Below are 24,488 nucleotides of genomic sequence, written 5' to 3'. Positions count from 1 at the left end.
AGGGGACCAATAAAGAAATCTTGGAGAGCCCTGGAGATCATTGTGTGGAAGTAGGAAGAGAAGCCTCCTGAAGGAGATTCCCTCAGCACGAATGCTCTGCGTCCAAGAGTTTTTAAGACATTGGCTGCAAAAATAATGGAGGCATTGGTCAAAATATTCCAGACTTCACTGGATTCACTGGAAGGTTCCAGCAGATTGGAAAACTGTTAATGTGATGCCCCTGTCTAAGGAGGAGGAAGACAGCAAGAAGGAAAATATAGACCAAATAGCCTAACTTTTGTCACTGGGAAAACACAAGAATCTATTATTAAGGAAGAAATAGGAATTTAGAAGACCTTACCACAATTAAACAGTCAAACATGGCTTTGCGAAAAGGAAATCATGTTTGATAAATTTGCTAGAATTCTGTAAGCATATAACAAGCTAAGTTAATAAAGGGGAACTGGTAGATGCAGATTCATTGGATTTTCAGAAGGCATTTAATTTGGATAAATGTGAGGTATTGCACTTCGGTAAATCAGAGAAGGACAAAGCTTATACAATTAAAAGTAGGGCCTTAGGCAGTATTGTAGAAAAGAGAGATTGAGGGGTTCAGGTAAATGATTCTTTGAAGTTTGCATCACAGATAGACATAGTGGTTATGAAGGCAATTAGCACGCTTGCCTTCTTTGCTCAGCCCTTTGAGTATAGTAATTGGAACATTAGACTGAAGTTGTACAGGATGTTCGTGAGGCCTCTTCTGGAGTACTGTATCCAGTTCTGGTCACTCTATTATAGGAAGGGCATTATTAAGCTGGAGCGGATTCAGAAGCGATTTAGCAGGATGTTGCTGGAATGAACGGTTTGAGTTATAAGGAGAGGTGGGATTGACTGGGACTTTCTTCCCTGAAGCATCAGAGGTTTGGAGGTGACATTATAGAGGGTCATAAAATAAAAGGTGAATGGCATGTGTCCTTTCCCTAGGATGGGGGATTTCAAGACTAGGGAGCATATTTTTAAAGTGAGGGGCCAAGATTTACAAAAGACATGAGGGGCATTTTTTTTTAAATCACAGAGTGGTTTGTGTGTGGATTGAACTTCCAGAGGAAGTGGTGGATTTGGGTACAGTTACAATGTTTAAAAGACATTTGGGTAAGCACATGAATAAGACATGTTTGGAGGAATATGGACCAAGTGTACAGCAAGGTAGGACTACTGCTGTGGTTCTGTTCGCCGAGCTGGAAGTTTTTGTTGCAAACGTTTCGTCCCCTGTCCAGGTGACATCCTCAGTGCTTGGGAGCCTCCTGTGAAGCTAGGACTAGTTTGGTTTGGAATTACGGTTGGAATGGACTAGTTGGATTGAAAGATCTATTTCCTTGCTGTTTGATTTTATGATTATGACTCTATTTGGCCTTTATTTCTATTAGATTGGAGTTTAAAAACAAGACTTGATACAACTGTGAGCTCAGTTGGCTAGACAGCTGGTTTGCAATGCAAAGTGATGCCAACAGCATGGATTCAATCCTACTAGCTGAGATTACGGTGAAGGACTCGCCTTCATGACCTCTTTCCTCGCCTGGTGGGCATGGTGACCCTCATGTCAAACCATCATTCATCCTTTCTCTCTAATGAAATAGCAACCTGAAGGTCTAGTAGGACTATGACTACTTTACCTGATGCAGATTAACTGTGGTCATGTATGATAGGAGAACCTTGAAGGGATAAATAGCCTACTCTTCCTTCTATTTCTTATATTCTCATATTCTAATATGTGACAGTCAATGGTGACTGATAAATAGTGATGATTGTTCACTATGTACCTGCCAGAGTTAGTTTTCAGGTCATGTTGTCAGTGATAAGTGGAACATGGGAGAGTTCTATCCAAGTTATAACAAACAATTTTAATGGTGTTCTGACTAATGGTAATTATTTTGGCCAGGCGTGAACACTTAAATACTATGCACAGTTTCAGGCATCTTACTTGAAGACTAATTTCAAATCCATGTACACGGTGTAGGAGAGATTGACTGAGGCAATATCAGAGATGAGTGGTTTTATTTCAGAGCACATTTAATTTGAACCAAGGAAGTGAAGACATATTCTGGCTGGAGAAAATTATTTCCGTTAATTGGTGCTGCAATACTGAAACGACATAATTTTGAGTTCAACAAAGGTATTACCTAATTAATCATTATAACATGGAAAGTCCTCCAAGAAAAGTGTGGGGAATGCAGAAACCATCGTTTTTAAAATGGAGCTGGATTGATTTAATTCCCCTTTTAAAAAAAAGGACTGATTGGAATTAAACTAAGCAGAGAAGTCTTAGAGAATTGGAACAGGCACAATAACCAAAGGTTTCCACCTGTACTGCAAAATTCCATGATTCTAAGGCACCCAAAATGGAGCTGTTTGCATTTGGACTCACAGTTTATTCCCTTATCGGATTGAACCTTAGAAGATTTTGAGTGAACCTTCCAAATTCTGAATGGACAGACAAACTAGGAACTAGGAAGTCTGGAGCATATGGGAATTGTGGGTGGGGTTCCTGTCTCATAGCAAGGGGTCAAAATTTGAAGTCTGAGCTGGAAGAGAGATTTTCTTCCAGTCAGGATGTTGAGAATATTCAGGAGATTTTTTATCGGGTCCAGAAGGCTGAGGATGCTCACAAATTGAGCACATTCAAGACAGCATGAGATAGCTTTAGGAGAAGAAAGTACAGTAGAGATCGAAGGGTGACAATGGGAAAGCACGTTCAAACAACTATTTGGCCGACACCCAATCTCGTTTTCAACCCATTTTACTTTCCTTCCCTCTTAAATTTCATGATTAAATAACAGGTTCTATATCTATCACAGCTGTCACTGAACATTTCCATCCCGCTGACCTTATGATAAATCACCTTACTCTTCGCAGCTCTGACACACTACCATAACTCTGCTTATGAATAAATTAAATATTCATTTCAATTTCAGTATTAAATGGTTGGCATTATAAATGAGCCATCAATGTGATAATTCCATAGACATTTCACAGCAATCAGAATGATGAAAAGTTGCTATGTTTGAAGTGGAAAGGTGAACAATAGTGCTTCTACATAAATCCCAAGTCTTAATGGACATATCAAGCAAAAAGAGATAAGAACATTATATACAGCTGAGAAATGATATTGAAGAGTGGCAAGGGGGAACAGATTGGCCAACACAGCATTTGCTGTGACAAGGAAAAGGAAGGACTTCCATCTTCGAAACATAATATTAGGACATCGCAGTACTTTGCTGGGTAATACGAGTAATATGGCAATAAATCGCTATAACGTAATGTCTCGTATATAGCAAGGGGATGACCAAATCATGCTGGCTGAGGAATAAATGTAGGACACAATGTTGGGGAAGATGCATTTGCTCTTCTTAAAATACCAGAATAGGGATCATTCACATCATTTTGAAAGGAGAGATTTGGTTTAATATGCCATGTGACACTGCAGCATTCCCTTATTCAACTATTAAGTGTCAATCTGGATTACATGTTCAAATATCTGAAGCTGGGTTTGAATGCATAACTTTCAGACTCCAAGGAAAGCGTGTCATTACTGAGCCAAGGCTAGTGCACAAAACATGGAGGGATTCACTTGCAATATATACAGAACCTCAATTTTTTTCTTTTTAAACTATAAACTGAAATCGAAATTAAATTTCTGTATAGTTGGAGAGTTTCACAATCATAAAATCCCTATAGAGTAGAAACAGGCCATTCGGCCCAACAAGTCCACACCAACCCTCCAAAGAGTATCCCACTCAGAACCATCTCCCCACTCTATCCATGTAACCCTGCATTTCCCTTGACTAATGCACCTAATCTAAAATTCCCTGTACACTAGGGGCAATTTAGTATGGCTAATCCATGTAACCTGCACATCTTTGGACAGTGGGAAGAAACCAGACTACTCGGCAGAAACTCACGCAGACACGGGGAGAACGTGCAACCTCCACACAGACAGTCAACCGAGGCTGGAATCAAACCTGAATCCCTGGCAGCAGTGCCAACCACTGAGCCATGGTGCTGCCGTTTTTGCAGCTTGGAAAAATCAAATGACATAATTCATTTAGCTGGGCAAGACAACATTGCTTTTCAAAGTAGTTTAGGTGGGGATACTTTAAGCTAGGGTTACAGCAAGAGACTTCCAATTAAGGAAAAACTTGCTTGATGACAGCCCCCTATTGCTTGCACGGCAGTTTGGAAGAAAAATGTAAGTGCAAGGTAAATAGAAATATCCAGGGCCTGCAAACTGAAAAGAACACGCCCCTCTCACCATGTGGGTGAAGAGAGAAAAACACAAGAAAGCTCGAAAGAAAGAATTCTCACAACAAAAAGCTTAGGACTACCTCGTCAAAATGAAGAAGAGCTTTACAAAAAAAAGGTGTAATTGTCTCTGAAATCATTGAGAGAGACAACTTAAGTCACTGCTCAACATCCAAACTTTTGATGCTTGGAATTTTGTCTTCCCTGTCTTTTCTTTAACCCATAATCTCAGTGTCAAATCAATTTTTTTTGCTCTGTCTTAATTGTGAATAAGTTTCTGTGTATTTTGGGATTCATAAGGGGTACAGTTTAAGTTACAGAGCAGTGGAGTAGAAATTCTTTCATTTCTATATCATTTATTAAAGTGTACTTCAATAAATAATTTTTTGCTTCTCATGAAATCTGGTGTGAATTACTTTTGCCCTGAATAGCAGGTAGTCAGCCAAATTGGCCATCTTGATGCTCTCAGTGGAATTTTATGATGCCATGTGGAAATTTGGGTCATGGTTAAGAACACACATTGCTCAGTTAAGTCATGACAAATAATCTAATTTTAAATACATCTTTGATTATTGGACACATTACTTAAAAAAGTGAGAAAGATATCAAATATTGATGAATACATAATGATCAATTGACAAAATGTTTAAACTAACATGAAAAATTCAAAAATTATCATAAAACTGAAAAACAGAAATTCAGTTGTCACTTCTGAAATCTTTGCAGAGGCATTTGAGATTGCAAACTGCTATTTAAACTAAATAGTTTAAACTTGAATAAAAATGAATTATGATAAAGACGCAAAGTTTCGAATGCCTGGAGGTAGATTTTGCCTCCAGTATCAGGGTCTCCTGAAACAATTGCTTCTGGTTCCTACATTGGGTGCAAGAGGTCATGACCTACACGTTTAGAGAGTCATAGAGTCACAGAGATGTACAGCATGGAATTGGACCATTCAGTCCAACTTGCCCATGCCGACCAGATATCCCAACCCAATCTAATCTCATTTGGCAGCACCTGACCCATATCCCCTAAACCCTTCCTACTCACACACCCATCCAGATGCCTCTTAAATGCTGTAATCGTACCAGCCTCCACCACTTCCTCTGGCAGCTCATTCCATTCACACGCCACCCTCTGCATTAAAATGTTGCCCCTTAAGTCCCTTTTAAATCTTTCCACTTTTACCCTAAACCAATGCCCTCTAGTTCTGGACTCCCTCACACCGGGGAAAATACATTGCCTATTTACCCTATCGGCACCCTACAGGATTTTATAAACCCCTACAAGGTCACCCCTCAGCCTCCAATGCTCCAGGGAAAACAGCGTCATCCTATTCAGCCTCTCCCTATAGCTCAAACCCTCCAGGCCCTGACAACATCCTCCTAAATCTTTTCTGAACCCTTTCAAGTTTCAAAACATCCTTCCGATAGGATTGCATGCAATATTCCAAAACTGGCCTAATCAATGTCCTGAACATCCGCAATATGACCTCCCAACTCCTATACTTAATGTTCTAACCAATAAATGAAGGCATACCAAATGCCTTCTTCACTATCCTATCTACCTGCGATTCCACTTTCAAGGAGTTATGAATCTGCACTCCAAAGTCTCTTTGTTCAGCAACACTCGCCAGGACCTTACAATTAAGTGTCCAAGTCTTGCTCCAATTTACTTTTTCAAAATGCAGCACCTCACATTGATCTAAATTAAACTCCATCTGCCACTCCTCAGCCCATTGGCCCATCTGGTCAAGATCCCATTGTGCCCCAAGTTACCTGCTTTTTGGAGGACAGCTTGCTGGCAATAGATGTGAATCAAGGTGAGAGCCCTGAACGTGTGCCCAAAGAGTCATAGAGGCAGGTATTCTAATTTCCCAATGAAACCGATAGTCATCAGGTTGAGAGACAAAAACCCGATACTGGAGCAAGACCACCTCTCAACACAGGTACAGCCCATGCTGTGCTATTAGAGGCAAGGCAGAGACACACAAAGTGTTGGTTCAGGTAATACCATGAAAAAGTTGCTCAGCAAAGCAGAAAAGTTGGATATCCCAGATATTGTCAGCAGCAGAAATGTTGAGCAGAGGAACAAAGTGCAGCACAGCAAGGGTTTTAATGACCTTCTTCACTCTGGCAAGTTGAGTACAAGGTGATAACCAAAGTGACAGGCCCTCACATACACAACTCACTGGCAGGCACACCAGCTGAGCATGTCAGCATGGTGCTTTAGAAAGCGATAGAAATGAGCTCTGAGGGTAATTATAGACTCCTGCACAATGACCGGAGTCACTGCTGAGTATCAATACATGCAGCTGCTTATTAATAATGAGCTGCTGGTCTAGATAAAAGCCAAGAAACTTGTCTCATGCTTCTCTCTGTCTTTGCAACAGGAGAGAGCACACATTTCACAGAAGAAATAAATGGAAATGCCAGGTCTTCCTGGTGAGTGAAGTGGGCAATAGAGAGATGAAAATATCTGCAAAGGTACAAGCATCTTTAAACAATGAGGATGGAATGTAATCCACACTTTGACAGGATGCTCAGACTCAGCATTAAATGCATACACCAGCTTGCAGCATTGACCAGTCAGAGGCACTGATGGCACAAGGATGTAAAGGGTTGATAGCAGTTGCACTCCACCTGGTGATGCTCTCTGGTGATCTGCAGCACCACCTTATGGTTGAAGCAGTCACTAGTGAGGATGAAGAGACCACCCTTCATTGGGCACTTGGCCTCCATTGCATTACAACCCCATTATCCTCCCCTCTACCAATCCCAAATCAAGTGGTTGCTTTGCTTGTGGTCAGCTGCACTGACAAAACTTAGTGGATCTTCCCAACTCCTCTTCTGCCACCATCGATGGAACATCACAACTGCCTCAAATGCGCAGAGCATGTATTTATCACTAATTCGGCAATTCTACTCAGCGTTGTCACCTGTGACCTAGTAAGTAACGGTCTCTCTCAACCATGCACCCTTTGCCTATTTGGGAGCCCAAGTATCACTGGCTCCCCAGTGCGTCACTGCCTCCTTCAACCCAGATTGACCCTTATCCAATGTGAAACCTGTGTGCGCCCCTAATAAAAGAAACAAAATTGGTCCTTGACAAGCTCATTAAAAAGATCAAGTCAATTATCACCTGAACCAAGCAGGCTGCCAAGCTTCCCTCTCCACTTCCAAATGACGGCAACCCATCTAGCACGCACATTTCTGTGCCAGTCCACCTCTGTACATGCCTAAAACCCGAGAGTTTCTAGTTTTCCAGATTCTGTGGCACTTTCTGCTTTTTACTGGATCAGTTGACTGCCTGTCTGCAATATTCTTTTCCAGTAAATATTTTCGGTTTTTTAATGCAGCAGCTCTTAACTAAAACAAGTGCTCATATTCTGGTTAAAATAGCTGTTAGTTTCAATTTCTGTTGAATTGGGGCTTCAATGCATCGAATTTGAAAATAGAAATACTCTTAACTGTTGTATTATCTCAATATTCCAATAAAAATTCAGAGTCTGCCTGAGGCACCAGATTCAGACCTTCAGCAGCTTTGGAATTCTGACATAAAACTGAGAATAGTATACAAGAAGAGGCAATGAGTTGAATAGAAATTGAGCTACTGGTGCATGCAGGTTATAAGCATATTAGAAAAATAGTAAGACATACAGGACAGAGAGCTGGCAGTTTCACCTCCAAGCTGCTTACTAAATGCTGGATCCAACTGGAAGAAGCTACCCAACTGCTGTTCTTATCTAGTCAGGCAGGGAGTCTTCAGCCCAAATGGTGATGGCTTCATGTTAATTTAGGGATAAATAGATGAGGAAAGCAGGAACTTGTGATGTGGAGCCAGGAGGCCCCGGTTCAAGTGTTACCCACTTCAGATCTGTGTAATCACATGTCTGAGCGGAATGATCAGAAAATATCTCAATATGAAGTAGTAGTAATCAGTGGAGTTTGACTTGGTGATCTGTATCTGGAATAAAAATCCAATGAGAAAAGCTTCTGTCTTGATTTTCTCAAAGACCAGAGGTTAAATATTGGTAAAACACTGGCAATGGCAGTGAAAATCAACAATGGGCCTATTGAACAAACTTGGATGACACCTTCTGCATTGCCTCAGTGGTAGACCACCTTCCTTGCTGATGCCAGGGCCTCCCAGTGATAGGGTATGGAATCATCAGGAAACTCATCAGGATGCATTGTGGGCACAGATTATCCAATCACAAAGCTGCCCTTTCACAATTACCCAGAAGATTTGGCTGTGAGAGTTTCTTTTTGAACCTTTCATTATACTGCAGAGCATGTCTCTTATTTTGAGATGCACTCAGCAACATTTGCCAAACTCAACAGTACACAGCTCTCCCAGCTGTTAGACGGTCATCCTGCAGAAAATTCTATCAGCCGAACTACTTCCTTCATCCACCAGCATCCTGAAATAGATGGTTTGGCCCTGCAGTGCGAAGCAGCCTTATAAATCCTTGGACCAGTCTACTGTATAACTGGCAACCCTCATATTGTGTGTGCAAAGGACAGTAGAATTACAATCTGCCACAAAGCATTGGTCTGACAGTTAAGATAGAGCAAAGGGAATACAAACAAATGATGAGAATATTTTGACTGACGACGATCTGAAGCATAACAAATTAACAGCAGTGTGATTAACCGCCTGCTACTATCTCTACAATGATTCAAAATATCACCATTTCATCTTTGTCTCACGTGTATGCAAATGAAATGAGGTATCAATGAGAATGCAAAGCAAACCTATGTTTTGGTATTCAAAAAAAATACATTTTGCAAAAATTATTTTGCAATCACGTTAGCATGCAGCTTGAAGCCAAATTAGTAAATGATTGCTGTCATTCCAAAGAGACTTGGAAATCTGTCCGGTATAGATAATACCACGTACTACTTACTTGCTTTGTCTCTCCATGCTGGCTACCCTGAGATTTTCCCACCGGGAGTTCAGCAAGTTCATCTGCTCCCGAATTTCACTTTCTTCATCTTCTGTTAATTTTCCTTCCGCTATTAGCTGGTTCCCAGCCTGTAGAATGTTACCCACACTACCTTGATGTGCTGTTAGCTCCATCATAAAACCCTGTCAAAAATAACCGTTGTAAATAACGGATCAATGTGTGACTTTCCAATAACTACATAATACACAGACAGAAACAGGAAACCTTCTTATTGATTAACTCAATGTCCAGATGGTATTAACTATCATACAAATGTAACTGATCAAGTACTTGCATTTAGTTTGGGCCCTTAACACATACATTCACATAACGAGGTGCTTTAGAAAAGCATGTGGGCAGCAGAGTGGCTCAGCGGTTAGAACTGCTGCCTCACAGCACCAAGGATCCAGGTTTGATTCCAACCTCAGGCAACTGTCTACGTGAAGCTTGCATGTTCTCCCTGGGTCAGTGATGGGTTTCCTCCAGAAGCTCTGGTTTCCTCCCACAGTCCAAAGATGTGCAGGTTAGGTGGACTAACCATGCTAAATTGCTCAGAGATGTGCAGGCTAGGTAGATGAGCCATGGGAGATGCAGGGTAACAGGGATGGGATGAGTCTGGGAGGGATGCTTTTCAGACAGTCGGTGTGGTGTTGAATGGCCTATTTCCACACTCTAGGGATTCTACGATTGAATGAGAAATGCAAGAGAAGTGACGGATGCCAACCAAAGGATGGAGCTATCATAAGGGGCGTTGAAATGTAGTGAGTACCTTTATATTGAATACTTAAATAATTAACACTGAATAAGTGCCTTTCTATTCCCATCCTTCAACTTTTAGTTAATTCACTTACTTCATGGGCATGAAACTGTTCCTTGACCTCCTCCACATCATCAGAGACCTTGCGCTGAGCCTGCAATGAATCCTCAGCTGAAAGCAGCCAGGTTAGTACCACCTCTAATGCAGTCTGGTAACTATCGAGGTCTACTTCCGCTTCCATCAGTAAGCTTCCAGCTAGCTTCTCTGCTGAGGGTTCTGAGAGCTGCTCAATGTGAAACAGACAGGAAGTTCTTCAATTAAAAATAGGTCAAAATGTTCCACTACATTATCTCAATCATCAATGCAATGTCACAGTATATTTAAAACCAGAAATGAATTCTGATCTTGTTTCATTTTCTTATTCTCTCCAGAGAATTTGTTCCAAATTTAAGAGCTAGTTATAAATAGCTGATAATTTTTATGCTTAGTTGTCCCTTTTCGAATACAGAAAAGGACATGATTGGATTTTGCACTATTCATTATATTGTTTATCTGCAAGTACAAAAGCATTTGAACTGCATAATAAATTCATATGGATTAATCTCTTCTGGGACTTACCAGCTTTACAATTTCACTGAAAAAAATACAACAATACAGTCAGTCTTTCATTTTTAGGAATGAATTGAGTATTTTTTAATAATGGATTGCATTTTTGCATTTGGCAACATTGCGTACAGTTAACTGCAATATCAGGTTGCTGGACTTGGAGCAATAGCAGAAATAAAACAGATGATAAGATTAGTAACTTTCCAACCACTGCACCCCATTATTCCCACTTTGATCCAATTCCCTCCTCTGAATCCATTGATGTTTTAGTAATGGATTAATCTGTCCAACAGGGGGGGGGGGTCTCATCTGCTGGTCAGAGACTGATTGGAACCTCCTGTTTCATGGATGATAATGTGAGGTGGCCTTCAGGTTTTCGTCATTAATGAGTTGAATTGAAACCCTGTCAGGAATTCTGCATCAGTTCATAGAAGAGTCATAGGATCAAACAGCATGGAAACAATCCCTACAGTCTAGCCAGTCCTTGCTAACCATAATGCCAAACTAAACTAATCCCACCTGCCTGTGCTTGGTCCATGTCCCTCCAAACATCTCTTATTCATGTACTTGTCTAAATATCTTTTAAAGTGTAACTGTACCTGCATCAACAAGTTCCTCTGGAATTTTATTCCACATATGAACCACTGTGAAAATAAAAAGCCCCTTCATGTCTTTTTTAAATCTTTCTCCTCTCACCTTAAAAATATGTCCCCCTAGTCTTAAACTCCCCCACCCTTGTGAAAGGGCATCTGCCATTCACCATATCTATAGCCCTCACAATTGTAAGAACTTCTTTAATGTCGCCTCTCAATCTTCTACACTCCAGTGAAAAAAGTCCAGCCTTTCCAGCCTCTCCTTATTACTCAAACCCTCCTTTCCTGCAACATCCTGCTAAATCTCTTCTGAACCTTCTCCAGGTTAATAATATCCTTCCTATAATAGGGTGACCAGAACTGGATACAGTACTCCAGAAGAGGTCTCACCTACGCTTTGTACAATCTCAACATAACATGCCATCTCCTATACTCAAAGGTCTGAGCAATGGAGACAAGCGTGCTAAACTCCTTCTTAATCACCTTATCCATATGTGATACAAACTTCAAAGAATTCTGGACCTGAACTCCTAGATCCTTCTGTTCTACAACACTACTCAAGGCTCTAAGTTAATTGTATAAATCTCATCTTTGCTTGTTTTACCAAAATGCAATCCCCTGCATTTATGCAAATTAAATTCCATCTGCCATTTTTCACACGACTGATACAACAGATCATTTGTTTTTTGTAAGCTTAAATAATACTGTCCATTATACCACCAATCTTGGTGTCATCCAAAAACTTACCTTTATAGAATATAAAACTTTACAGCGCAGTACAGGCCCTTCGGCCCTTGATGTTGCACTGACCTATGAAACCAATCTGAAGTCCATCTAATCTGCACTATTCCATTCTCGCCCATATGCCTATCCAATGACCATTTAAATGCCCTTAAAGTTGACCCGTCTCCTACTGTTGCAGGCAGGGCGTTCCACACCCCTACTACTCTGAGTAAAGAAACTACCTCTGCCATCTGTCCTATATTTTTTACCCCTCAATTTAAAGCTATGTCCCCTTGTGCTAGTCATTGCCATTAGAGGAAAAAGGCTCTCACTGTCCACCCTATCTAAACCCTATTTAAACATACATGTCTCAATTAAATCATCTACCAACCTTCTCCTCTCTAACGAAACAGCCTCTAGTCCCTTAGCCTTTCCTCATAAGACCTTGCCCCCATAACAGGCAACATCCTAGTAAATTTCCTCTGAACCCTTTCTAAAGCTTCCACATCCTTCCTATAATGTGTTGACCAGAACTATAGGCAATACTTCAAGTGCAGCTGCACCAGAGTTTTGTATAGCTGCAGTTTGACCGCATGGTTCCGAAACTCAATCCTTCTACCAATAAAAGCTAACACACCGTACGCCTTCTTAACATTTCAAGGATCTATGTACCTGGATACCAAGATCTCTCTGCTCATCTATACTACCAAGAATCTTACCATTAGCATTCCTGTTACTCCTTCCAAAGTAAATCACCTTCTACATGCTATATAAACATGCTTTCTATATTCTTATCTAAATCATTTTTATAAATGACAAATAAAAGTGGACCCAGGACCAATCCCTGTGAAACACTGCTGGTCACAGGCCTCAGACCAAGAAACAACATTCCACCATCACTCTCAGTCTCACTCTCCTGCTGTTAAGCCAATGTTGTATCCAACTGGCAAGCTCACCCTGAATCCTATGTGATCTAACTTTGCTAATTAATCTACCATGTGGAACCTTGTCAAATCCAAGTAAATCTTGTCTTCTGCTCTGCCCTCCACCTTCTTGGTTACTTCCTTAAAAAATTCAGTCAAGTTTGTAAGGACACAATTTCCCTCACACAAACCATGCAGACACACTCCTTTTCCTCACTGTTTAAACAAAGGCACAGCATTGGACACTCTCCAGTTATTTGGTACCTCACCCATATTTATAGGGGATACAAATATTACTGCAAGGGGCCCTAACTCCCTATAAAGTCACGGGATGCACTAGATCAGATTCCAGGGACTTACCATTACATTTTCTAAGACATCCAGTACTTCCTCTTTGGTTATGTGAACCATTTTTAAAACATCAATATTTATTTCCTGGAGCTTTCCAGCCTCCATTTCTTTCTCCAGAGTAAAAACTAATGCAAAATATTCATTTTATGTCTCTCCTATCTCTTGAATACAAAGATAACCTTTTTGATCTTTATGGGGCCTGACTCTCTCTCGTTGCTCTGTTGCTCTTAAGGTACTTGTAGAATCTCTTTGAATTATCCATAACCTTATTTGCCAAGACTGTCTCATATCATCTCTCTGCCTTCCTGATCACCCTCTTAAGAATGCCCCGATATTCTTTCTACTGTTCAACAGATTCACTTGAACACAGTTGTTTGTATCTAATCTCGGATTCTTTTTTATTCTTGCCTAGAATCTCAATGTCTTTATTCATCCATTGTTCTCTCATCCTACCAGCCTTTCCTTTCCCTCTAACAGGAACATACAATTCTCAACTCTCGCGATCACACTTTTGAAAGCCTCCCACTTATTATACACTCCTTTTACCTGCAAACCAACTTTTGGAAATTCTTGTCTCATACCATTAAAATTTGTCTTACACCTTTAATTTCTAATGGCAGGCTTGACCTTTTCCATAATTATTTTAAAACAAATAGAATTATCATCACTAAATCCAAAGTGTTCCTCCAGTGTCACTTCAGTTACCTGCCCTGTCTTATTACCCAAGAGAAGGTCAACTTTTGCACAGATAGGAACATTTACAAATTGATAAAGAAAATTTTCTTGAACACATTTAACAAATTCTTCACCATCCAAACGTCTAATACTATGGCAGTCCCAATCAATGCTTGGAAAATTAAAATCACCTACTGCTACAACCTCATTATTCTGGTATATAATCTGAGATCTCTCTACATATTTGATTTTCAATTTCCCTCTGAAAATTTGAGGGGGGGGGGGTGGGGAGGTGTCCATTGTCCAAACCTATCAAGGTGACCATTTCTATTTTATTTCTAATTTCAATCCATATATGTTAACTCGATGATTTTTGCAAAAATGCTTAATATTTTAAAATAATTAGTAAACATTTTCAAAAGATTCCTTCCCTATTTGACTCAATCAGGGGAACATTTGCTGTTGCTGGGATACAGACACAATTAAGTGGGTCCAGCTGCCACAACTCCAACTGTAACAGGTTGCGTTAACTCAAGCCCAATGATTCACATTAAAGGAACGGCAGGTTGCTTGATCAGAAAACCGGGACAAATGGGTTGTGTCATCACTCGTCACTGTTTTCTGTCTCTATTGCCTGGCTCCTTTTGCAACAGCTGTCATGAGAAAGTGTCCGTTAACACATAAATAACCTTTTGAGTACTAATTCCAATAAAGAAGAAAAGACATGACAACAATATGAAAATAATGCAATACTCCAACTGTACTGCCAAAATTTTCACTAATGTTCAGCATGATAATGGAGCCCACTTTCTTACGAACACTGCACTAATGGGGAGGGATCCTGAAACCCTAATAACTAATGCAGATCAATCCTGTAGTCATACAATGGCAACAAAAGGGGTGAAATTAGGGTGAAACTTGGATTCTGCTGGATTTTGTCCCTTTGTAGCACTATGGGAAGTTCTGCCACATTCTAGAATGAAGTATAATAATCTTTTACAAATGACTGAAATGCATCCAGTAACTTCTGTTCCCCCTTGTACAATACGAAGACAACAGCAACAAAGAAGAGTCCCCAGCATGCAACGTTGTTTGGGGAGTCCAGGTTGGGAGTACCATTGGCAATGATCAATGCCACTGTCAAAATAGATAGCAAAGGCCAGAATAATCAGAACACATGTTTTATTCTGGAGCACCTTCATGGCAACACCTTCCGTTTCCATTCTTCTTCTGCATCAGGTGGGTGTCTAGATCTGCTTGAAAAAACATGTGCACTTATCCAAACTATATACAACACGGTAATACCATGATTTCAACATAGGTCAGAACATCAGCAATGAGTGAATGAAAGATCTGCTCTACCACAGGAAAAAGCCTCTCCAACTCTTCTGAAATTTCAAAAAAAAATCAAAGTCCATGTCCCTTCTCCCTAATGGTTGTAAATCTTCTCATACTACGTCTGAAGGAGTTAAAAGCTAGATTTCAACGGCCATAAACCAAAAGTCCAAGCCTAACCTGTAATTAGAACCGACTTCAATTTCACTGACAAGACCACGGAATGCTTTCTCCAGAAAATGGAGAGTATCACAACAGAAAATTAAGTTTGAAGCAGAGGAGCATTTATTGTGAAGGGACAAAAGAAAAATCAAGTGTTCCAAAGTCCTTTGCACAATAGACTTCTTTTGATGTGCATGGTTCTCAAACATCCCTGCTGTAAAAGTATTTTGATGTACCAACTAACTTTTTTTTAAAAATGTCCTATTTACATTGATTTTAGGTGGTTTCTAAAACAGGTAGCTGACTCAACGCATGTTTTACTCCTTGACGGTAAATTGAAAATCTATCTCTCAACATGTTAACATGTATTTGGCTGAGTACACATAATCTACAATTGCCATATGATGACCATTATGGACCAAAAAATGAAGGGGTAGATCCTTTCACAACATTTAATAAAAAAAATCTATTATTATCAAACTTCTGACAAGTTGATATATGTGTGCAAAAATAATCACAAGGTATAAATTCACTGGCATTTCACCAGACATGCTGCAAAATGAACAACCCAAAAAGGACTCAATGTTACAGCTTTTCCTATCATTTTGTACAGTCATCGTGATCTTATCTGTACTCAATCATTTTTTATGTAACTCTCAGATTCTAATTTCCTTCACAACTAGTTTCTTTTAACTGCTCTAGTGCATGAAGAAATTTATCTTGTAAGACAAGTTTCTGCTCCTTATTCAAGATCACAATTTGTTCTGAAACTGATATTTCTGCATTAAACGAAATTCCCCTGTACAGTCTTCTCCCAGTCGGTGGCTATACTTGTAAATTTTGTATTAAAGGAGGTAAACTTTGCTGTACACTCAGGCAGTAATTCATCAGTACCCAGACTGGAGTTTGCAGGAAAGGTGCAATTAGGGGCAATTTGGGGTTGATTTCATTCAAGTTGACATCGGAAAATACGTCAACAACCTTAGGGTTGCCACTGCTGCAGTGACAGCTCCTCCTAAGCATGATGGGATACTTGACAAATTCAGTTCTTGGACTGCTGGCTTCGCAGTTGTAAGAATAACCTTTATTGCCTATGTGTACTAAAAGTAATCAATGATTAATATCTACTTTAACCACGTCATTAAACTAGGAAATTAAGTATTATAAAAGGGTGCTGACAGATTCTGTGTCTTTCAGATGTTTTCTTTCAGTAATTATGATCAGCTTCTCCCTTGAATAAGCTTGAACCATGCAGACTCAAGAGTGATCATTTTCACCACAATGCAGCAGCAATATGCAACAAAGCAACCAACCAAACTGGGACAAGTATCTCATTCATAATACTTAGGCAAGGCACTTGCACTTCTGTAGGCAGATCACCTCTCTGAATCGCAAATTCAGAGAAACAAATTAATAATTTATATCTTGTCAATAGTAGCTCAAAGGTAATTTCCACAAATCTGCAAGGATTAGATTCAGGTCGTATCAATAGCTAAATATTACTAGTTGCCCCAGACCAAAATGTTATTCATTGCCTATGTTTCCTGCTAACACAGAAAGGAATCTTATTAATAAAGGTCCTTTAGCATTAAGTAACATTATGTCTCTTCATCTTGTCTTGACCAGTCTTTTCCCTAAAAAAATGGCATAATCTTAGATTGCTTATTTCCCAGTGATGTATTGGGTGACACTGAAGTTCCACACCCAAGGAACATTTTTTAAAAAACTCTAATTATTCTTCTAGCAGCATTTCAATCACACCGACTCAGTCAAATGTCACACTGATCTGAACTCCATCTTCAGTGACATAATAGCATTGTTGGCATTAAACAGTCTTCAAATTTCAGCTGAAAAGCCTGACTGGGTGGGTTAAAGTAATAGTAGGGAATAACTTCAATGTGTTAAATGACCATTTTCAAGCTTAATTTTAAGAAAAAAATATACACGTATGTTTCACACTGCCTATTGCATTTATCCTCTCGTCCATCAGGTGTGTAGTTAAAGTTTCTAATGAACACTCATTTGCATTAAAGGCCAAATTAGATCTGGAGCTGAAGTTTTATCCTCTGACCCACTCTAACCTAAGTCTAGTTTTGAACACGTAAAGAGGTTGGTGACAACAGTACCACCTAAAGATTTTGTTTGTTTAAAAGTCTGAATTAATGTATTCCACTCACCGTTGAGGGCTTAAATTAAACAAGTGTGCATTTAGCACCACCTGCATTTTAAACAATATTTCAAACTTAAGCACCACATAAAAGTAGGCACAAAGCCACAAAACATCAAGTTCTTTACAATAAGAAGCCATTGTGTTCAATCTTCTCAATTACATTTTAATGTCTACTTGTCAAGAGCTAAAATTATAGACTTAAACATATTAATAACCCATATTACATATCAATGGATTCTGAATTATGCTCTGCAGTGAAACAGTAAATACTCTTTTTGCAGTTAAATGCTGCCATTTTTACAAGGGACATTTTGTGTAAAATGAATTTTAACACCCTAGTAGCAATATTTCTCCACATCACTAAATGATGAATTTCCTAGACAAATTAAGTTGTAAAGACTGATCTGCTGCATGGAGAATGTGAAAATTTTAAAATCGATATAAATAAAATTCTCATCCTACAGCCTGCAGTAAGTTACATGCTCTACTTTGTAATAAACTAGCATCTGTCTCCAAAAACTGAAAAAGGCAGAGAATTCAGTTTATACTGGCAATTGATCAATGTTGAAGCAATAAATTTTTAATGATTTGAACTAGGAAAATTGGAAATTAACAAGTGTTTGATATTATTCACAGTACTCTTCAGAAAGCAACTCTTTTTTTTCACTGCATAGATTAAACTTGATTTAAAACAAAAATAGCTTAAATAAAATCAACCAAAACATCCTCCAAGCCAACAAAATATTTTTGAACTCATCTTTGATACTTTAATCATTAAAATACTTCTGGTGTTATGCACAAATCTAAAGGTTGCTGACATTTTGTGAACTATAAGTCTGCAGCTTACAAAATAAATCCACATAAAAGTCAGAAATAAAGGTATTGCATCTACAAATTGACATGAGAAGTGCAGCTTAAATGAGGAAGACCTATGTAATGTAATGTTTGGAATGAGGGCAGAAGTAAACCTACAACAAATACAACAAAATTAATAATGGTCTGTTAAGGAGAATGTTCCTTGTGGCACGGAATCTATAATTAAAATTAAAATTATATAATTATAGTGCAGCAAACAGAATCGAAGATGGTGGCGTCCTGTTCGGATCGCATTTGCTGGGCACTGCACTGCAACACCGACCTGACAGAGCTAGAACCCATCCCATGCACTTTACTGTGAGTAAAAACACAGTAAAGGAGCTAGAAACCTGAAAAAAAAAAATCGACTTACCTTTGTCCTTGCAGCTGGAGAATGCCAAAAAAAGGAGAAAGCTCACCCAGGGCCGGGGCCACGGGCCTGCCCTCTGAAGCAGGGGGCTTGCTTACTCACAAGACCCTGGTTGAGGAGCTGGCCAAATCTCATGAGGTCCTGGGGAAGCAGATCCAAGAAAAAAATTGAAGAGAAGCTGGCGCCTGTATTTGCTATGTTGCAAGACCTGGGAGAAAGGACCGATGAGCTTGAGCACCGGGCTGCAGGGGTAGAGGCAGAGACTGACTCCTCCAAGAGCCAGATTGAAGCCCTGGAAACACAGGTGTGGAGTCTGTTGGATCTGGTAGACTATCTCGAAAACAGGGACAGAAGAACCTGTGCATTGTGGCATACTGGAGGGGTCGGAAGGTGAACGACCGGTGGACTTATTTGAGAATTGGTTACCAGAGTTCCTTGGTTTGGAGGGTGAGACGGGAATGGAAAGAGTCTACCAGATCACGGCATGAGAGTCAGGTGCAGATCAGTGCCCACGCCGTGTCCTGGTAAGGTTTCATCATGATAAAGACAAGCAGAGGTTCATGGAAGCCTCAGGAGCCCAGGGGAGGGACACAAGGGCATTGGTGTATGGTGGCTCCAGGGTCACATTTTTTAAGACTTCTCGGCGGCAGTAGTCTGGAACAGGAAGTCCTACGACGGCGTCAAGAGGAGATTGAGAGAACTGGGATCCAGTATTCTCCATGATATCCAGCAGTGCTTCGAATCAATCATAATGGATCCATGCATTTGCTTGACTTGCCAGAGAAAGGGAAGAACGTTGTGGAGACTTTGACTGAAGTCAAATGGCCAGATTGGCGTAGAGGACAGAGCTGTTCATGTTTGATCTTCTATAAAAAGGACTTGATGAAGTCTCCTTTCTGGCAATAAGTTGTGTGAAATGATGTCTGGGATGGATAGAGTATATCTCTTTAATCTCCAGGTTGTGTTAAGGAATGGGTGGCATACTTATTTTTAGTTTACTTGTCTATAGTACTAACCTTGCTTCTGGGTGTTTTTTCTTTCTCTATTGGGTGGTCAGTGTATGTGGCGTGAGCCTAGCTGGTAGGAGTTGAGAGGGCGGTTGGGATGGTTAGTAGGGTTGTAGGATGTGTAGGTGCCCTCTTCGAATGGGGGGTAAATTTCTCCAATAAGTGCCTTTGGCAATTTTTTGTTTCTCTGTTTTTGCTGTAAACAGTTTTAGTAGGTTTTGTAGATTTGTTGGCTGTAGTTATTTTAGTCTGTGTAGTTCTTGGGTTTTGTGGATTCTTTTGCATTGAAGCTCAGCAATCTGTAGTCGAGTTCTTCTCTCTCTGGAGTCTAAATGGTAAACAGAAGGTTTTGGCTAAGGGTGTGTTTACGTGGTGCTCCTGGAATATTAAGGGTTGTCATTCACCTGTCAAGAGGAAGAAGGTACTTTCCAGCTTTGAAAGGGGTGATGCAGAGCATTTGAAACTGCAACAGAATGAGTATAATCAGGTTTCTTTCTCATCTTCCAATACGAGGAGTAGAGGGGTGGCCATTCTTGGTAGGAAGAATCTCCCATTGACATTGTTAGACTATATTAAAGACACGCGCGGGAGATTTGTAATCCTTAAAGCTTTGATACATGGGGAAGAATACGGGATCTTAAATGTTTACTGTCCCCTGGCCCACCCCCTTAAATTTTTGACAGATGCACTTTCTAGACTGGTTAACCTTGCATCTCAACATATTATCATAGGAGGGGATTTCAACTGTCTCATAGAACCTATGGTAGACAGATTGCCCAAAGGCCCGCCGATACCTTCTTTGCAATCTAAACTTTTAAGGGATCTGTGTGCTGAATTGGGGTTGGTAGATGTTTAGAGGCACCTTCACCCTACTGGCAGGGACTTCACTTTCTTTTCAAACCCACATAAATACCATACCAGGAGTGATCATTTTCTGACCCCCTCAGCACATCTGGGCTCAGTGGCATCATGTACAATTGACAATTTCCAATCACGCCACAGTGTATTTAATGGTTAAGAGGAAGGATACTGTGGTAGGCTTGAGGCACTGGTGACTGGACTCCTTCATCCTCAAGGATAGCAAGTTTACTGAATTCTTTACTGAGTTTTAGGACTTTTTTAGATATTAATTCAGGCTCAGCCAGTAGCCCATCCATTCTTTAGGAAACAGCTAAAGCCTATGCTAGAGTTTAGTTATTTCCTATTCAGCCAGTAAGAGGCGGCAGATGGGTGAGCAGCAACGCTTGCACGAGATGCCTCTGAAAGTAGCTGAAAAGGCATATTTTGACAGGTCCTAGCTGGTTAATCTGCAGAGGATCAGGGCACTTTGGTCTATTCTGAACTCCATGGCCACATGGACAGCCAAGAGGGAGTTTACATTTGCAAGTCAAAGGCTGTTTGAGCATGGGAATAAGCTGGGCATGTACTTAGCGTAACTTGGCAGGAAAAAGAGTAACCCCCAAGCCATTATCTCAATCAGATATAATGGAAATATAACCTATGATTCTAAAAGACCTAATGCAGAATTCCGGAAATTTTACTCTGAATTATACCAATCGAAAAGCTTTGAGAATGGATGGGTTAGGATGGGTTAAAAATGGGAAGGCCTCAGAGGACTGTGCTTCCTATAGACCCACTTCACTCCTGAATGTCGACTTCAAAATCCTATCTAAGACTCTTGCATTAGGACTAGAAATGGTACTGCCCTCCATCATTACGGAGGACCAGACGGAGTTCATAAAAGGTCACAGATCGACAGATAATGTCAGGAGATTACATAACATGGTCCAGTTATGTCAACTGCGATTGGTACATGCATTGGTGATCTCCTTAGATGCGGAAAAGGCATTTGACAGGGTTGACTGGCCATATCCTTTTCATAACATTGAAGCGGTTTGGCCTGGGAATGACTTTCATCAGGTGGATAGACATTTTGTGTGGTGACCCTGTTGCTGCGGTCCTCACCAGTGGTGTACGATCAAGCAATTTTAATATTTTTAGGGTCAGTTGACAGGGCTGTATGTTGTCACCGTTGCTTTTTACACTGATGGAAGCAATACATAGAGATCCCAATATAACCGCTCCAGAAGCGGAGACGAACTCATACAAGATAGCACCATGTGGATGACGTTCTTGTCTTATCAAACACAGCAGCCACAGTGCCATATTTGATACAATGCATCAATTTATTTGGCTTCTCAGGTTATAAGATAATTTTTGCGAAATCAGAGTCCATGCCCATGGTAGTTTCCCAAAAGTCCCTTATCCTGAGGGCGGATTTCGGATCCCCTTTTAGATGGTCGCAGGAGGGCTTTCTCTACTTTGGTTGTTGATCCGCTATTTAAAGGCATTTGTGCCCATTTATTTGACAGAATCAAGCAGGACCTTTGTAGACAGGAGGCGCTTCCAATTTCTTGGTTAGGTCGGATAGCACTCATTAAAATGAACATTCTGCCCTGCCTGTTGTAACCTATGTGAATGTTTCTTCTGCTTTTTACTAAGCAAACGTTTAGAAGATTGAATGGCTGGTACAGTTTTTTTATCTGGTATCGCAAGCAGCCCCTAATTAAATTGACTAAATTGCAGTTAACCTTCCAGACTGGGAGGAGTGGGGGCCGCCCAGATATCAAAAACTATCAGTGAAGCTCGTTGCTGTCTCACATGAATGTTTGGACCCGGGGGGACCCTCATTCACTTTGGTTGGACATTGAAGCATCTCAGGCAAGATGTCCCCTTATTAGCCTGCTGTTCTTAGGAAAATGAGAACAATGAAGGAATATTGCTATAGCCCAATAGTCATCAATACTGTCAAGGAGTGAAGGGCAACGCGTCAGGGTGACGGCAATATTGCTAAAACATCATTTTTGACACCCATAGTTGGTATGCTGCACTCTGGGTTTAAACTATGGGCAGCTAGGGGCGTGTCTTGCCTGAGTGATTTATTCGAAGGAGACATATTGATGTCCTTTGACCAGATGGCTCAGAAATATGAGTTTCGTTTCTTTCAAATTAGAAATTTCTTACAAGAAGAGACCACACTTCTAACGGATCTTTACAGATCCAACATGGAGACGAGGGTGTTGAGCGCTGAGGATACATCATCTGTTAGCAAAGCTTATCATCTATTGGGAGAGGGTCCTTCGGACAAGACCGAACGGCTCTGTAGGGTATTGGAGAGGGAGTTTGACGTTGAGATCTCTTCTGAAATGTGGGAGGATATCTGGGAAAATGCAAACAGGATCTCGATTTGCAGTAGGACCCACGCCTTGCGATTGAAGATTCTCCATGGAGCCCATTTGGCCTCAGACTGCCTCACCAAATTTAAATGCGGAGCATCTCCACTGTGTCCTAAATGTAAAGTGAGCGTGGGCAAGCTTACTCATTGTCTTTGGTCCTGCCACAGACTGTGGGCATATTGGAGCACTGTGAAAGGCAAAATCGAGAATGCCCTGGGGATGGCGGTGGAGATAGACCCAGTACCTCTTTTTTTTTTTACTTTGTTAATTCACTTTCATTAGATGCACAAAAAAAAGGCTTTTCAATATCATCACCTTTTGTGCAAGCAAGAACATTCTATTCGGGTGGGTGTCGGAAAATTCCCCTGGAGCTGGCGGGGCTGGTGGAAGCTCGTTATGGAGCACATCCCCTTGGACTTTCTTACAAGTTTAGTGCACCATAAAACTGAGAATTTCTATAAGATGTGGTGGCCCTTTTTGGACTGCCTGGATACAGATTTGTCTGCCCTGCCTTTCTGTAGCCACGGCAATTCTATGTCACGAATATGGTATCCAGATAGGAGGAACTACGAACATATGAATAAGTATAAACTTATACGTTTGATCAACAAGGGTTATTGCTTTGTTTCGCTGAGCTGTGTTATGGTTATTATTACTATCATTAAGATTTTCTTTTTAGATTAGTTATTAGCTAATATTTATTTATCAATGTAATTAGTGGGTTTGCTTTTTAACATGGATTTGAATTGTTTGGCTTTGCATTTGTTGTCATAATCAAAAGAAAAAAACCTTTTTCTTAATAAAAATATATTTTTTAAAAATTGCAGCAAACACACAATGAATCAAAAAAATCTTTGAAAATGCAAAACATATTGTGTTCAATGTTGTAGTTTCACAGCGGGCTTGATGCGCACACATAAATGACAAGTTGCGTACTTCATTTGATACAAATTTAGTCTATGGATTGATAATGAAAGATAAATAATTACTTTTGAACCATGCTTATTTTAGATACTTGTCAGCATTTCTCTCATGATTGACTGGAGTTACAGGTCATTCTGCTGTAACTCTCATTTCTTCAATACAAATTTCCTATAATGCAATTGATGAATTGGTGATGCTGTTTCTAAAGTACAAACTTTTAACCCATGTGTTGGCTGTAACGCGATTACATTGCCAACAGTTTGATTACTGTTCCTAAAGGGCAATTTTTCCGCAATGCAGGGTTTCACAAGAATGCAACTATCGCGTTATAGAAGAACTGATTGTGCTACCTTAATGCAGGCAGGAGAAATACATACTGTCACAGATGCAGACTTGTCAGTATTACTCAAATTTGTAAGCAATCTTGCTCATATGCAAACCAGCAACCAACATAAAATGAAACCAACATTGACTGATTCATGCTTCATATCAGCCCAAGCTAAAATATTCACACATTTGTTGAAAACTTCCTACTGGTGCATCAGAGCAAGAACAATCTGATGGATATTTGAGTT

At 40.2% G+C, this 24,488-nt stretch overlaps 1 protein-coding gene across 5 annotated transcripts in view; it reads right to left on the bottom strand.

The window, feature by feature from the left end:
- The window catches only part of dmd (dystrophin), a 2,012,228-nt gene that overhangs the window by 1,203,841 nt on the left and 783,899 nt on the right, over nt 1-24,488 (bottom strand). For all 5 annotated transcript variants that reach the window (XM_043700735.1, XM_043700733.1, XM_043700734.1 and 2 more), the window contains 2 exons: nt 10,078-10,266; nt 9,188-9,369 (listed from right to left, as the gene is read on the bottom strand). In XM_043700735.1, coding sequence (XP_043556670.1) covers nt 9,188-9,369; nt 10,078-10,266 — 371 coding nt within the window. The remainder of the gene's footprint in view (nt 1-9,187; nt 9,370-10,077; nt 10,267-24,488) is intronic.

The sequence above is a fragment of the Chiloscyllium plagiosum genome, chromosome 12, assembly GCF_004010195.1.
Source record: "Chiloscyllium plagiosum isolate BGI_BamShark_2017 chromosome 12, ASM401019v2, whole genome shotgun sequence".
NCBI classification, from domain to species: Eukaryota; Metazoa; Chordata; class Chondrichthyes; order Orectolobiformes; family Hemiscylliidae; genus Chiloscyllium; species Chiloscyllium plagiosum.
The sequence above is the reverse complement of the archived record's forward strand: the minus strand, read 5'-3'. Positions and strand labels throughout refer to the sequence as shown.